This window comes from Pongo pygmaeus, chromosome 13 (assembly GCF_028885625.2).
Source record: "Pongo pygmaeus isolate AG05252 chromosome 13, NHGRI_mPonPyg2-v2.0_pri, whole genome shotgun sequence".
NCBI lineage: Eukaryota > Metazoa > Chordata > Mammalia > Primates > Hominidae > Pongo > Pongo pygmaeus.
In genome coordinates, this window is record NC_072386.2 from 76032940 (window position 1) to 76050172 (window position 17233).

The following is a 17233-nucleotide window of genomic DNA, read 5'->3' on the forward strand; positions in this document are numbered from 1 at the left end:
ATCCTTCTATCTTCTTGGCTCAGAGATGACACCTGGTATTCCCTCTGCTTAAAATGCTCTTCCCCCTAACAAAGTGAGGGGGAATATGACTCATTCTCCCTCACTTTATTCAGCTCTGCTCAAATGTTTTCTCTAAGGAGCTCCACATTTATCATTCTCTGTCCTCCTTACCATGGTTTATTTTTCCTCAGATAAAGTACCACCACTGCATATATATTTATTAGTCTCTTGCCCCCATTGGATGTATAAATTCGAGGGCAAGAATTGTGTTTTGTTCACCACTTCTTTTTTTTTCTTTTCTGAGGCAGAGTCTCACTCTGTCGCCCAGGCTGGAGTGCAGTGGCATGATCTCAGAGGCTCACTGCAACCTCTACCTCCTGGGTTGAAGCAATTCTCCTGCCTCAGCCTCCCAAGTAGCTGGGATTACAGGCGCCCGCCACCATGCCCGGCTAATTTCTATATATTTTTTTAGTAGAGATGGAGTTTCGCCACGTTGGCCAGGCTGGTCTTGAACTCCTGACCTCAGGTGATCCACCCACCTTGGCCTCCTGAAGTGCTGGGATTACAGGCGTGAGCCACCATGCCCGGCCCTGTTCACTACGCCCGGCCCTGTTCACCACTTATAACAGTAACACCCAGAACAGTTGGTGCCTGGCCACGGTAACTGCTCAGTAAAGATTTGTTGACAGACTGAACTAGTCTTCCACAGAAAACACTTTGGAAAATATTAGGCGTAGTGACTATTTCTTGGTTGGATGTATGTATTCAATATTTTTCTCAACTGGGTAGCTTGACTTTTTGTTTATTTAGTGATGTTTTCTGAAGAGCTGCAGTTTTAGAATTCGACAAAGTTTGATTTCTTAATTTTTTCTTTATTGATTTTAGTATGTTAAGAAATCCTTTCTGCAAAGGTTTTTCCCTAGGTTTTCTTCTAGGAGTTTCACAGTTTTTAACTTTTACATTTAGGTCTTTGACCCATTTTGGTTTCCAGCTTTTTGAGGTGGACCTTTAGGTCACTGATTTTAGACCTTTCTTTTTGAATTTAAGCATTTAAATCTAAAACTTGCCCTATGCACACTATTTTAGCTGCATCTGATAAATTTTATATGTCTTGTATTTTTTTTCTTTCTTTTTTTTTTGAGATGGGGTCTTGCTCTGTTGTCTAGACTGGAGTGCAGTGGTGTGATCATAGCTCACTGCAGCCTCAACCTCAACCTCCTGGGCTCAAGCAATCCTCTCACCTCAGCCTCCTGAGTAGCTGGGACTAGGGTGTGTGCCACTATGCCAAGCTATCTTATATTTTTATTATTATTTAGTTCAAAATATGTTTTAATGTCCCACTTGAATTCCTCTTTAATCCATGGAATCCTTTCAAATGTACTATGACTTATTTTAAGAACCAGCATAGGCCCTCCTCTGGGAGGCCAACACAGAAGGATCGCTTGAGCCCAGGAGTTTGAGACCAGCCTGGGCAACATAGTGGAACCTTGTCTCTTAAATTAAAAAAACAAAAAGAAGCAGCATGTAGTATATCTTGATGAATGTACCATATGGACTTGAAAAAAATCTCCAGTTATTGGGTATAGTGTTTTATAAATATCAATTAGGTCAAGGTGGTTGGTTTGATGTATCAGTTTATACTATCTATACTGATTTTTTGTTTAGCTAACACAGGTGTCAATTGATGAAGGCTGTTAAAATCTCCTTGTCTGATGGTAGAATATATTCCATCAATTTTTACTTCATGTATTTTGGTGCCCTCTTAATAGGTGCAAACATTTACGATTGTTTTGTCTTCCCAATGAATTGACCCTGCCCTAATAAAATGTCTCTTTTGTCTTTGGCATATTTTTTCACTTGAAATCAATCTCATCTGATATTAACATAGCCTCTCTCATTTGGTTACAATTTACATCTTTTGCCATCCATTTACTTTTAACCTATATGTCTTTACATTTAATTTATTTCTTCTAGAATATAGTCTTGCTTTTAAAATTCATTCTGAAGGGGATCTAGTTAAACTGAAGAATTTTTGCACAGCCCTATCAACAGAGTAAACAGACAACCTACAGAATGGGAGGCAATTTTTGCAAACTATCCATCAAAGGTCTAATATCCAGCATCTATAAAGAACTTAACAAATTTATAAGGAAAAAATAACCCCATTAAAAAGTTTGGGCAAAGGGCATGATCAGATGCTTTTCTGAAGAAGACATACATGCAGCCAACGAGCATATGAAAAAAGCTCAACATCACCAATCATTAAAGAAATACAAATCAAAACCACAATGAGATACAATCTTACACCAGTCAGAATACCATCAAAAAGTCAAAAATACCAGATGCTGGCAAGGTTGCAGCGAAAAGGGAACACTCTCCTCAAAGAGCTAAAAGCAGAACTACCATTCAACCCAGCAATCCCATTACTGAGTATATACCCAGAGAAATACAAATCATTCTACCATAAAGACACAGGCATGCGAACGTTGACTGCAGCACTATTCACAATAGCAAAGACGTGGAATCTACCTAAACGCCTATCAGTGACACACTGGATAAAGAAAATATGGTACATATACACCGTGGAATACTATGCAGCCATAAAAAAAACCCCAAGATCATGTCTTTTGCAGGAACATGGATGCAGCTGGAGGCCATTATCCTTAGCAAACTAACGTAGGAACAGAAAACCAAATACCAAATACCACAAGTTCTCACTTATACGTGGGGCTAAATAATGAGAACTCATGGACACAAAGAAGGGAACAATGGACACTGGGGCCTACTTGAAGGTTAAGGGTAGAAGGAGGGAGAGGAGTAAGAAAAAATAACTATTGGGTACTATGCTTAGTACCTGGGTGATAAAATAATCTGTCCAACAAACCCGTGATATGAGTTTACCTATATAACAAGCCTGCACATGTACCTTTGAACCTGAAAGTTAAAAATAAATAAATAAATTCTGGTAATCTATGCTTTTTAGTGGGGATATTTAGTCTATCAATATTTAAGGTGATTACTGATATCATTGGTTTTAGGTCTAACATTTGAGTGTTTTCTGTTTGTCCACTCAGACAAAATTTCCATTTGGTTCTTTTGATATTTCCTACTTCTCTAGCTGACATTTCCTATTTCTTCATTTATTCCACATGTATTATTTCCTCTGTCATGAAGCATAGCTATAATAACTGCTTTAATGTCTTTGACAGTTGCATCTGGGTCATCTTGGAGTTTGCCTTTGTTCATTTTCTTTTCCTTTGAGAACAGGTCTCACTTTCTTGACTCTTTCTGAGTAATTTTGGATTGTATTTTAGACATTGTAAATATTATATTATTAAAATTTAGAATCATTTATTTTACTCCAAAAAAGTGATGTTTTTGTTTTAGCAGCAGGTAATTAACTTGTTTAGGCAAACTGGAAATCATCACACGTCCAGTAGATTGTGGCTCAGATCTTGCATCAGTTCTTTAAGCCTTGGCTCCTAACTATATTCAGTCTGCCCCACACAGGCCTGGTTTAGGAGTCTGGCATTAATTTTGAAAAATTCTCAAGTCATTAGTCCTTCAACTATTTCTTCTGTTCTTTTTTCTCTTTCTTCTCCTCTTGGTATTCCCATTATACATATGTTTCAACCTTGACTAACTGACCCAGTTCTTAGGTATTTTGTTCCTTTTTCCTCTTTACTTTTCGGTTTGAGAATTTTCTGTTGCTATCACTTCATACTCACTGATTTTTCCTGACTATGTCTAGTCTACTAATGAGCCGAAAGGCATTGTTCATTTCTGTTACAATTTTTTGGATTTCTAGCATTTCCTTTTAAATCTTCTGGGAGTTTCTGCTTCTCAGCTTATATTACCCATTTATTCTCGCATGTTGTCCATTTTTTCCATTATAGCTTTTAGCATATTAATCATTATTATTTTAAATTCCTGGTCTGACAATTTCAATATTTGTCATATCCAAGTTAAGTTCTGATACATGCTCTGTCTCTTCAAGCTGTGCTTTTTGCCTTTCAGCATGCTTTGTAAATTTTTTGTTGAAAGCTAGACATGATGTACTGGGTAAACAGGCTTTTAGGGTGAGGTTTTATGTTTATCTGGCTAGGAGTTAGGATGTTTATTGTTTTCTGCAGCTGTCATGGCTGAAACTTCCTCTGGTGTCCTTGTTTTTGTCTCCCTTGTTGTCTTTGTGTTTCCCTAAAGACTTCTTAAAAAAGGTCTGAGACTTGTAGTTCAGACCTTGTGATCCCTGGAGAGGGGAAACACTGTATAGTCCTAAGATTAGGTCTCAGTCTTTTAGTGAGCCTGTGCCCCTAGACAGTGACCTTCATAACTATTTCCCAGTTCTCCTACTACCACCCTTACTTAGATGAGAAAGGAAGGCTAGAGCAGGGGAGTTAGGTACCTCCCTTCCCATGGCTAGTAAAACCCAAGGTGGTTAGGCTTCAGTGAGAGTACCTCCGGAGGGCAGGCTTTTAATAATTAAAGAATGCTTTGAGCATTATTTCTAAATGGCAACTTTTCCTCTCATCCTGCCAGAAGCACTGGGAGATTCTTCTCAGGTCTTTACCCTCAGAGCTTAGTGGGATTCCTGGAGGTATAACTCACACAAAAGTCTGAGGAAGCCCTCCTAAGAATGGGAGAAATTTTTAACCCTCAAGCTTGTCCAAACTGAGCCTTCGGAAATTTGTCAACTACACTTTAAATTTTTCTACCCTAGTATTGGCTTCAGTGGCAGGATTCCGCTCCTGGCCTTCTGCTCCGGTAAGCTATGCTTCACTGTATTACCCTGCTCTCTAATTCTGGGGGCAGTGGTTTGCCCATGACATCAATTGTGTGATGGATCCAAAAAGAATTGTTGATTTTCCGTTAGTTCAGTTTTTTTTCTTGTGAGGATGAGAGTAACAACTTCTGGGCTCCTTTCACGCCAAACTAAACTGGTTCAGGAGTTGGGCAGAGACATCCTGAGTTTTTATACCCAGGGTTCTTTTTAAGGGTTTTAAGGGTTCCACTTATCTGTTATCTTTCCTTTCAGTTCCTCCTCCTGTACCCCTTATCTTCTGGTGGCCCTGGTTCCTCTGGCCAGGAAGAGGACTGATTTTTGTCTTAAATCAGAGTTGCCTTTAGGGGTAGAGCTACAGAAAAACAGGAGACTCACTCTGTGTTGGTCATTTGCTCCAAGTTCTGACCCCCCTCTAAAGCCTGTTTGCATTTGTTCAGTCTGCAGGATATTCATGCTGTTGTTTCTGTATTTTGCCCAGAATTTATAGTTGTTATTTGCAGAAGGATCACTTGATTAGGAGTTCACACTTCCACACCGTAAATGGAACTTGACTTTCTACTGAAGGAGAAAAGGACTATAACATTTGTTCTCCTTCCTTGTTTCAGGAATTTTACATTCATTATCTCATTCAAGGTTCAGCATGACACTGAAGCTCAGAGATTAAATAACTTGCTCAAGGTCACAAGGATGTGAGTGGCAAAACCGAGATGAGTCCCAGTGCTGGTAAACTTGAAAATTACCCTTTTTTCTACTATATTATCTGGCATCTCTAAAGTATGAATATCTGCTAAGGACTAGGCTTGTATAATATAAAATTATTCTTCATTCACAACTCACTATGATTAACTTCAATCATATCAAGATTTAATGACAATAAAATGGGAATTTTGACTGGGAATAAAGGTTGGAGAGGGTTGGAGTCTCCAACATGGAAGAGATCTGGGTAGGTTGGGGCAGAATGACTAAAAGATTTGTGAAAAGACAGATTAGAGAACACAGGCACAAGACACTAAACTTCCTGACAGGGAATTTGGTCTTGTCCATCTGTATTTCAGGGACTACTACAATGACTAGTATACACAGTGCTTTAAGTATTTTGAAGGAATTAACAGATACTTTCATGTACATAATTATGAGGACCTCATTGGATTTTCTGCAGAAATAATGTATGTAAAATATCTAGCATAAAGATACTTAGTAAGTATTAGTTCCATTCTCTTCACTTCCTAACTAGTTTAAAATGCTGAAAACCACAGGATCATTTTGGTTCAGGCGGTAGTGTGCCTTAATGGATCCAATGATTTCAATCCAGTGTTTGATCACCACATACCTGCTTTTGTCATTAAATTTTGAATAAACATGATCCACTCAAAATCAAATTCAGTATCACTTTAGAGAGTTTCCAGTATCACTAACAAGGAAATAATACACTGGCCGTAGGAAAGGGTATCCATACTACCCTGAAGTATCCTTAGGAGAATCTCATCACCAGAAGAGATTTTTCTTTTTCCTGCATTCTCATGTTAATGACAGATGACTACTTAGAGAAGATCAAGACACATGAAAAAGCAGATCTCATTCAGTAAGATGGTAGTGAGCAAGACAACTTATCCAACTCGTGTCAGGGTTTTTTTAGATGCAGGAGTCCAACTGATTTGATCCTATCCTAAATTCCTGTCTCTCTTAGATCAAGGTGAAAGGAAAACTTCAAAGACTTTCACAGATTCCTACTTGGGTGTGCTGGAAAGAGTTATTTATCAACTAGGGGTTGACTTTGTTCTCTTGCTCTTTTTTCTACCAGGACAGTAGTCTGGTAGAGATACCCTCTCATGGCTCTGAATTCTCTCAATACCACAGGCATGAAGAGAACTACCTTTAGGTTACTAGGATACACAGCATGCAATAATCCCTTATGCCAGGATAGTTTTCTAAGTGAGTTATTCTACTTCAGTCTTTATTCCCACGGCCTGGTAGATAGAAATCCCTGCTTAATCTCAGCTTATTAAGTATAAGGAAAAAATTCTCTTTAAATATATTTTTTGATGTGTACTCATTGTTAAGAACTCCTTAAATGATGAGAGAAACTTGTGTGCATTAAGAAAAGTAGTTACGATAGCCAATGTGTCAAAGTAAGCTTTTCACTAAGGGGTCTTTCTATAAAATGGGAGTTTTTCTACACATAAAAGTGTATCAAGGTAATACCATGGGATTAAAAATAAGGTTTCTAAGAGGATGAGCTAATATCATGTTGACTCTTTCAGACGGTCTCTTCTTAAATCTTATTTGAACAAATCAACTCAACATTAATTTATCCAGAAAGAAAGAGTGATCACATGAATTCTAATTCATCTTTAAAATAATGTCAAAATATTATTCAAGAGATGACTATTAGGTTCTGCATCTTGTGGTACAGGTAGCAATTTCAATGTTTATATTTTTTTTGTTTTACAGGTTATGGGGAGAAATAGATTAGAAACAGAAAGTAAGTTACAGTGAACCAAATGCTTCCCACAGTCTGTCTGTCTGGAGGTGATATGTAAATTCAAGTATCAATTTAGAAAGCTGTACCCAAAGAAAGAATGTACCAAATGGTAAATTTACAGGGTCAGTCTCTTCTTTGTCTCAGGACCATATATATTTCAAAAATTAAGAGATTTTGCAGTCTAGAAAGGTAATAATATTCCTAAGGAGGTTATAGGCCAACATACTGAAATCAAACACATTAGTATTTCAGCAGTAAAAGGCATGAATATTCACACTAGTAGAATAAATAAATCCATGTCAGTTCTGGTTAGGTGTCTAGATTTTGAAATTATGCAAAATTAAATTGTGGACCTGTAATAAAATCTGTTCAGATATATAAGCAAAAAAGTTTTATACCCATGATCCTAGATATACAGGCAAAAGGGGTTCTTTCCTCTGCTGAAGAAAGAAAATGGCCATCAGGGCAAACACATAAGGTGGCAGACCTCCTTCTTCAGGGCGATCTATACTGCAAAGCTACAAACAAGAGAAAAGAAAGTTAAGCATTCTTTTTGTATGAATTTGTCATTTACACGATTTGGCCTAAAATCTGTAACCTCATTCTTGTTTATTACATGATTTACGGTAATTCTTCAGACGAAAATAGCAGTTATAAAATATACAACTTCCTTATACTTTTGCAGCAACCACATATTGTGGTTTTAAGTGATAGTTTCAATTTCGAATATTTAATCCTGTTAACCATACTCACTTGTGGATGGCCCTAAAATATTATTTACTATTTTATTTTTTGATATCCATGGTCAATTCATTCATTTGTTTAGAATACATGTTAATGAATTAAAAATCATTGTTCAGTTACAAATTAAGCCAGTTCGATGGTCCTCTTACCCTAACCCATAGCGTCTTGCATATGCATGCTTTGGTCACAAAGACTGGTGTGGGGAAAGAACGTGGACAAACTCATCATCACTAATGGAAATAACAACTAAAAAGGCACGTTCTAGTTAGTGATGAAGCAGGCAGTGGTTTTCAAAGGATAGCATATTATAATTATAATTTAGCCCGTGAAGAGTGGGAAATCCGTTGTTCATTCAGGATCCAAGAAACGAGAAGTATCTATTGTTACTGATATATCTGAATCAGTAAAGCTTTTGATTTTCTCTAAAAGCACATACATGGAATCTCTTTTTTTTTTTTGAAACAGAGTCTCGCTCTGTCACCCAGAGTGGAGTGCAGTGGCGCGATCTTGGCTCACTGCAACCTCTACCTCCCAGGTTCAAGCGACAGAATCTCAATTTTATAATCATGACTCAACCTTACATTTTGGGGGAACGTTAAATCTTCTACTGTTTGAGTATTTTAATTGAAATATATTTAAAACATTATGGAAATGTAAACAAGATCAGAGAGTATATTCTATTTTTTGCCGTCTCTGTGTATGTCACTGGATATGATATGAGAAGCTTTATCTCAACTTTCCTGTGCCTAACAACCACTGTGGTAAACTAGTTAAAACGTAAATTCCTGGGCCTTATCCTCTGAGATTTAACTCACAAATCTGATTTTTAATAAGCCCTATAAATCATTTTGATCTTTTGAGCAATACTGTTAAAGTGAAACAGAAACACTGAATCTTCCGTCTGTACGTGTTTCTGTTGCAAAATTCAGATGCCTTTCTCTTTTGATGTCTATAAATTTGCATTTAAACACTGAAGATTAAATTAAGTAAAAATCAAAGCATACTGCTTATACATATGTAGAATGTATTCATGCATAAAGACCTCAAGCCTACCTTTGCCCAGTACCTAAATGCAATCACCAAAGGAACCAGCTTTGGTTCTAGTTTTCCAAGGGCAGTTAAATGCTTTGTTGTCAGACAAGCATTTTCATTTCCTGCGCTCACTTTACACAGAAGACCACTGGTGAGAGGTTGGGGAGGAGGATGGGAAAGAAAAAAAGAAAAAAGTGTTACACAGGTCTCAAAGTGTCTTTTATGCCAACAACTAATATACATGGATAATAAATACTTCAAAAATAAAAAGCTTAAAAGTGAAAAAAACTCACTACATCTTTATCAGTAATTTAATAAATTTTCTTTACAAAAAAGATATCGTGGCTATTTTCTGAGTAAACTTTATTTTTCGGATTAATAATTTTGTTTTCAAATATTAAAATTATTTTTTGGGGGGAAATGCAAATAAGGAAAATATTATCAAATGTTTCGGGCTGGGCGTGGTGGCTCACGCCTGTAATCCCAGCACTTTGGGAGGCGGAGGCGGGCAGATCACAAGGTCAGGAGATCAAGACCATGCTGGGTGAAACCCTGACTCTACTAAATATATAAAAAATTAGCCAGGCGCGGTGGTGGGCACCTGTAGTCCCAGCTACTTGGAAGGCTGAGGCAGGAGACTGGCGTGAACCCAGGAGGCGGAGGTTGCAATGAGCCAAGATCGCGCCACTGCACTCCAACCTGGGCAACAGAGCGAGACACCGTCTCAAACAAAAAATGTTTCAAATGGGAGCATGATTCATCTCTGTAACAATAAAACAGTGTTTTCCCAAGAGTTGGAGGAATGTACCTAATGAAGAATCATTACAGCCTATAAACCACCCATTTACAGTAGTGACAGTAATGCTTTCACACAGACGGAGAGAGAGAGATAAACCAGAGAGGTCACACTGTTACTCAGCACTGCCATAAATGCTGCCAAAAAGGGTGGCAAAATACAGGTGATTACAGCAAGTAACCATTTAATAGGGCTGTTTTTTAATGAGTTGAAATGGACCGAAATACTTCCTTGCTATATTTTTTCTTTTAAGTCATTTTATTATTTTCAAAATGGGATTTTCCCCTTTTACATCAAATGCCAAAAGTATAGGGAGAATGTTAGTAGGAACCATGTGTGATAACCAACTAAAAAGCTTATAATTCTAGAAACTGGACATTAAGATGTAGTAAAGTACTTGTGCTTTTGGCAAGTTGAGAGTTAGTAAATACACAGTTTAAAGAAATGAGACCTTTGCTTTTCTCTGCACACCACTACTGGCACCCTAGCATGGAAGTCTGCATCAACATCAATAAAGGAGTCTGAGGAAAGAAGAAGAAAAATATTAAGTGGATTAATTAAGGCTTTGTTTAAAAGCAGAACCAGATAAAGTACAAGTACCAGTTGTCCCTTAGCTGTTGAGTCTTTTGAAAGACCACTACTAAATAATGCTCTGAAATGACTTGAAAAGGAAAAAATATTACATTCAAAAACCAAGTTATCACATTAGTATAAAATCCTTAGTTTGTAAAGTGAATGTTTCATTAGAAGTGACTACATCATTGGATCAGAAAATTCAAATGTTATATGGATAACAATTAGAAATATAGGTAATACCTTTAAAAACAAAGTTGCTGCAAAAGCCACTAAAATATTCAGTGTCAAAATATGTATTGATTGAAGACAAAATTTAGCCAAAACAAGGAGGATGGGGATGACTAATTCAAGAGATGACACAGTTTCATAAGGACTATGTAAAACACAAAAAGCCATAAAGCCCCAAGCCGGACATTGTATTAGACAACTGACAAACCTAAATGGGCACCACTCTGTGGATTCATTAATCAGGGTTGGGTTACACCTATTCACTGTTGGTAAAATACTGATTTTAACCATTGATAAAAGCAGATTATCCTTTAGTTTTATCCTCAAGAGTACATTTTACATATTTTGCATTTCTTAGTCACATCTAGGACTCATTTAATCTTTATAAATAGTGATGATGTCATCAAGCTAAAAGCTTTACTTATGAAATGGTTATTCTGCATAGTAGAACTACTAACAGGACTCTAGTTAATAATTCATGGGCATTTGCTTTGCTTTTTGCTTTGGATATTACCCACATAAATAATTTTAAAAGCATGCCTTGCTATTTTCAAAGTTTGAGAAATAAGATATATCCAAATTATAGACAACATAAAAAATTTTTAAATGTGGAATTTGGCCTTACCACTGTTCTTTAAACATTCTTGAACAAGTAAGAGGACATCTGGCTGAGACATCTAGGAAATAAATCAATGAATACATGAAATTATTCCTAAGTGATTTTGCTTCACTGATATAAGAGTCATCCGAAGTTCCCCAAATTCCTTTCTAAATGAGAAATGCACATTGCTACCAAAGTAAAGAAATTACTCACTATGCTGTTTGCATATGTCAGTCAAAGACAGACAGATCAACACCAAATGAAGATGAATGTGGGCAAGAGACCTACTACACAACTAACGTCTGATTTAACTAATTATTGAGGTTAACCTGCCTCTCAGCAAGTCTCAAAATGGTAGCTGGAAGTTTGTCAAACTGCTAACAATATTACCCCTCACTCTAATACCATTGCAACAGATAGCTTACTGGTCCCGGAGTCAGTCTTGCACTTCTTTTTAAAATCGTTGTTTCGCACTGGAGCCAGAGCCATTTAAAATCATTAACTGTATCCTTACAACTCTCAATGACTTCTTACTGCCCTTAGGTCAAAACCAAATTCTTTATTTACCATGGTCTACACAATTCGGCAAGTCAAGCCCAGCCTATCTAGCCATCCTAATCTCCTGCTCTTCTTTTTCTCGGTCCCTTCACCATACTTACACAACCTTTCTTTTAGCTCCTTGAATATGCCAAGCTCTTTATTGATTTAGGGTATTTGCAAATGCTGCTCCCCCTGCCTGAAACTCTTTTTCCTCCCGTTTCCCCCTCTCCTGAAGGCTCCTTTTCGTCTTTTAGAACTCAGCTTAAATGTTCCCTCTTCAAAGAGGCCTTCATGACTGCTGTATCTCTGCCCAGCCCTTGTCATTTTCTATCCCTGAGCCTTTACCTGCAGAGCTCTCACTACAATTACAAGGTAATTACTAATCTCCTTCACTAGATGAGTTTCATAAAGAGGAACCATCTCTGTTTTGTCCTTTATAACCTAGCATGTCTGCCATACAAATGGGATGAGTGAATATTTGCTAAATGAATGACACCAGATCAAAATAACTGCTATGGCTGGTAAATCACTGATCAGAATTTAGGGTTAAAAAAAGTCTATTGGGTAGCTTACCAGGTAGCTACAGCACTCAGGTTTAGCAAGAAGTAAGAGGTTGTAAAATAGAACCTCTGGGGCTGCAGAATCTGGATTTTTTTTTGAGAGAGGTGGGGCTGGCCAGGCTGTTCATGAACTCCTGGACTCAAGTAACCCTCCAACCTCAGCCTCCCGAGTAGCTGGGATTAGAGGGTGAAGCCACTGCACCCAGCTCAGAATATGGATTTTTAACAAGCAACCCAAGTAACTGCAAACACATCATCTATAAACAGGCCTGTGGGAACTACCAGCAGAGAAATGGATAATCTACTAAAGTGCCTTTCGGTTTTTTTCTTTTTTTAAGAGATAGGGTCTCACTATGTTGCCCAGGCTGGAATGCAGTGGCAATTCTCAAGTGCAGTCACAGCTAACTACAACTTTGAACCCCTGGGCTCGTGCTCCTCCCGCCTCAACCTCCAGAGTAGCTGGGACTACAGAACTGTGCTGTGTCCAGCTACACTCCAGTTTTAAAATTCTAACTCATCAACATGCTTTTAAATCATGTTTAAACCAGAAATCCACGCTAGGTGTGATTCTTTAAAAGCCTAATTATTTTAACAAAATAGGTATACAAAAAGAGGAAACTCCAGAGACAATTAAGCTTTCAGATCATAAATGTTTAAATATCTACACTGTTTAAAATCTGAATTCCCTTTCTGCCACTGGAAAGTTGATTTTATCAAGACAATTTACTCTTTTTAAGTAACAGAACTTAAACACCCCCATCAGGTGCACGTGGTTGAAAAACCAGTGTTGGATGTATAAAAGATTTATAGACCAAAATAAGTATGAAAATTTGCAGAGTATTAAAACAAAAAAAGCTCTGAAACTGAAGGCAAGTGAATGCTGTCATTACACTTAAAATATCTTCAATTATCTAAAATATATTCATAGACAGTTTACATTTGTAAGAAAGAATTTCCATACCACTCTGAAAGTGCCAGCATTTCATTTTGTACTTACAATGGCTGGAAACTGGATGTCAATGTTTACATCCGAATTTTTGAAACCCAATCTGCTACAGGATGACCCATATAATCTTAGGGAACAATCTAAAAAATAAATAAATAAATAAAAGTAATAAATACAGTAGAATTTCTCAAAAATTATAACAAAACACTGCTATCTCAGAAACAGAACCATCAATTAAAATTACACACAAAAGCAAACTTGTATTCAAGACTAGCATAAACAAAGGATAGAAATAGGTGGCTCTTTGCTCTTCACTTAATTTAACAGGGAAGGCTGCATCAACTATGATTTAGCTTAGTAGCCACTCTTCATGTCAGTTGTAAAACGTCAAATTGCTACATTATCATGTATTTTATGAAGAAAATACTATTATCTAAATATCACATTTTATGAAGAAAATACTATTTAAAATATTTTTTTAAATGTGCCAGTTGAAAAAGAATGTCTTTGTTTAAATTTATAAACCTGATAGTATATTCAAGAGCTAATGCAAACGTTTCTTTTCACCTTTTAGAATGCACCCACTGGTGTAATTTACTATAAGGAGGTTTTAGTAAAACAATAATAAAAATAATCTTTTGACATATTTAATAGAATTTCTCATTACATTATGAACAAAAAGCGTTTGCTGTAACAAAATCCCTATAAACTTTTGAAAAATAATTACAATATCACTGGTATAATTTAAAACGCTAGGCAGCAGACATTTCACTCTTCAGAGGAAGACGTGTGTGTATATGTGTACTATCTATATTATAGCATTTATTTTCAATGTTTTACTATGATGCCAAAATAGTATCCTTTCTCATCAGGGGTTGGTTTTCTTGTTTGTTTAAGGTTTGCTAAAATTCAAGTGATTTCTTTGGGTTTTAGCAGTTTTCCACAACAAAGTACATTCATTTTTACATGAAATTAAAATGTAAAAATCATCAAAATTACAATTGACTTTTCAGGAATTATCTGTATAATAAAATGAGATTATTTTCCCTTATTCTTATGAAAGTATATATGTTACATATACTATATGTATGATCTTTCAGTAGAACAAACAGTTTTAAGATTTATAAGGTGACAAATATAAATAATGATTCCAACCCTAGCTGTGGATCAGAATCACTTGTCGAGCTTTGTAAAAATAGTTGTCCATGGCTTCACAGATAATTCTGATGCACAGCAAGAATTGAGAATGATGAAGCTATTCCAACCATTTACCTAAACAGGAATGGCCAGTGGGGGTTGGGGGATGATGTGGAGTGGGGTTTGTTGCTATCAAGGATTGACAGCAGTTGTGTCAGGCATTGAACATACCTGACCTTAAATTTTCACAGTAATAGACTCCAAATAGTTGTCTCCCCTCCCCATCATGCCAAAGGTCTAAAGTTAAAAACAGGCAGAAGACAGACATAACTTGGAAAATCAATTCAACAGTGCACAAAATCCAATACAAATTTCTTAAAACTAGTTTTCAAAGTTCATTTTAGATGCTGCAATTCTTTAAAGTACAGTTAAATAAAACCTTTTTTTTTTTTTTTGACATGAATAACCTGAAAATAACTTCAGGATACTTTTCTTGATTTTAACTCAAAATATGGTGTCAATTTAGATGAGCAGAAAGGGAAACAAATATATACACAAGAGTCCCATAGTGCCCCAATAATGCAGGGCATTCAACTTAAAGTTCACACACAGGGTAAAATTTATAATGGAAACAGGTTTATAATGACAATGCATATGAAAGTCCTTGTTACCTTAGGGAAAGCCAGGGAAAATAAAAAACAAAAAAATAGAAAACACAAGAGCTTCATGACATGGTAAATAAATTTTTATTTGGTGAAAATTACTATTGGTAGGAGAAATGAATGAGGTACTTTTAGGTAGTTAAATAGAAAAATAAATCTAGAAAATACCTGGTAACTTGTGTTGGAACACATTTTCCATGATACGTTTAATTTCTAACCTCTGTTCCAAGTTCTCATTGTGTAAGCCAAATTCCTGTACCACTTTGTCAATGGCAATGCCAACTGCATTTATCTGGGAGGGTGTTGGTGGGGGTAACGTAGTGAGCAACTCTTCCTCTTGCTTCTCCTTTTAAGATCAAATGTTGAGATTAAAAATGACTTACACATAGTTTTTACCTTCTACCATTCATGAAGACAACACCCTATAGAGTTTTCTTTTTCTTAGCCCTCCCTTCTCATCTTAGCTGTGTTAGTTTTCATCCTATCAAACATATACATACTTCCCTATGCACATAATGTGGATCAGTGATAACAGAGGATAGGCGGGCATAAGGAGAAAGTGTAAGGAAAGAATATTAAAAACAGCACTTACAAACATTGTTTACTTTAATACTAGTATAAGAACATATACCTGGGTCCTATCAATGACTTCATATATCCTGATGCTGCCCTTAAGGAAATTCACAAGATTAACCAGTAAAATACATCTGACCAGTATTATGTATTTTGGCTCAAATATATTCAATAAATAAACAGTAAAGTTATCAATATCATAGCCTTAAGGAGAAGAAAGCCACAAAGATGACAAGTAATAACAACTGACAAGTAAGCAGACTTGTTTGGGTTACATTCAATTTACCTTAATGTTTTTCTTGTGCCTCTTTTCCTTGATATGCTTATGGGCAAATGCAATGGATTCAATTAAAACATCACAGAGTCTGCAGGTGTACTTTGCTGTAGGGTAGTTTCGTGGTCGCTATAATTTGAAGAGATTTATTTAGAGAGAGACATAAGTGAAACCAAACATTCAGATAAACAAAATCAGCCAGGAAATGATTTCCCCTTCAATTTCTTTTCTCTAAAGAGAAATTCTTTAGAGAATTTCTCTAAAGCCTGTTGCCCAGGCTGGAGTGAACTGGCTATTCACAGATACCATTATAGCATACTACAGCCCCAAACTCCTGAGCTCAAGCAATCCTCTTGCCTCAACCTCACAAGTAACTGGGCCTACAGGCATGCCACTGTGCCTGGCTTCTTCTTCACTTTTAAAATTGCTACTGTTATTGTTCCCTTTATCACTACCCTAACAGTCATTTTAAGTATAATAGCAATGACTCCTAATCCTATTAAATCACACTGGACATCACTTTTAACTTGTAGTGCTTAAATACTAATAACCAAAGTAGGATATCTAATTGATCAGAGCATGTATACTCAATTAATAATAAAATTGAGGCCAAAACCAGGATTCTAACCAACAAATATATATATAAGGATGTTACCCTTTTTAGCCTGTCAATGCAGTCTCTCTTCAGTCTCTCCTCAGCCTGTTGTAAGCCTAGCAGCTCCTTCGTTGAAAGCACAGACTCATCGATCACAGGGCCTTCCAAGTCTCCATCCTGCTCATTTTCCTCATTTCTAGTCTTCCGTGGCTTCCTAGGTCTGGACCTCTGTTTCTTGTTTTCTTAAGGTGGGGGAAAAATATTATTGGCAATATTAAATAATGCCACTCCTGAGTAAAAAGCAGACCTTACATATGTATTAAATCATGTGAGAGAATAAATCACATCTGAATGCAGAGCAGAAGGAAAGGTAGCTGTCCCATGGACAAAATGCTTTAATACTGTATTCAGTGAGCGCATCACCTGCAGACATTAATCCATAGAAATTATCTTTTTGGAAAATTTAAAAGAATTCTATTTCAATCATATAATTTGATTTTTATTATCTCTTCCTGGTATACTGCTGAGCATAGCAAAGCAAGAGAAAAATTATACTCTGAAGGCAAGTATATCTATAATTCTATTATATTAAAATATTACAATACATATTATAAATATATCTTACATATTCTATAATATCTGTAAGTACACCTGTTATTCTCATTAAAACCACCCACATTTGCTTTCATCTTCTATAAGTGAAC

The 17233-nt window shown here is 36.4% G+C and overlaps 1 protein-coding gene across 8 annotated transcripts in view; it reads right to left on the reverse strand.

The window, feature by feature from the left end:
• TUT7 (terminal uridylyl transferase 7) overlaps positions 1 to 17233 on the reverse strand; it is a 65158-nt gene that overhangs the window by 40398 nt on the left and 7527 nt on the right. For 6 of the 8 annotated variants that reach the window (XM_063649655.1, XM_063649650.1, XM_063649651.1 and 3 more), the window contains exons 3-11: positions 16590 to 16771; positions 15947 to 16063; positions 15256 to 15433; positions 14657 to 14722; positions 13340 to 13428; positions 11267 to 11318; positions 10289 to 10358; positions 9063 to 9189; positions 7664 to 7783 (exon numbers count right to left, since the gene is read on the reverse strand). In XM_063649655.1, the coding sequence (XP_063505725.1) occupies positions 7664 to 7783; positions 9063 to 9189; positions 10289 to 10358; positions 11267 to 11318; positions 13340 to 13428; positions 14657 to 14722; positions 15256 to 15433; positions 15947 to 16063; positions 16590 to 16771 (1001 nt within the window). The remainder of the gene's footprint in view (positions 1 to 7663; positions 7784 to 9062; positions 9190 to 10288; positions 10359 to 11266; positions 11319 to 13339; positions 13429 to 14656; positions 14723 to 15255; positions 15434 to 15946; positions 16064 to 16589; positions 16772 to 17233) is intronic. The other 2 variants (XM_054500652.2, XM_063649654.1) reach the window with 1 other exon arrangement.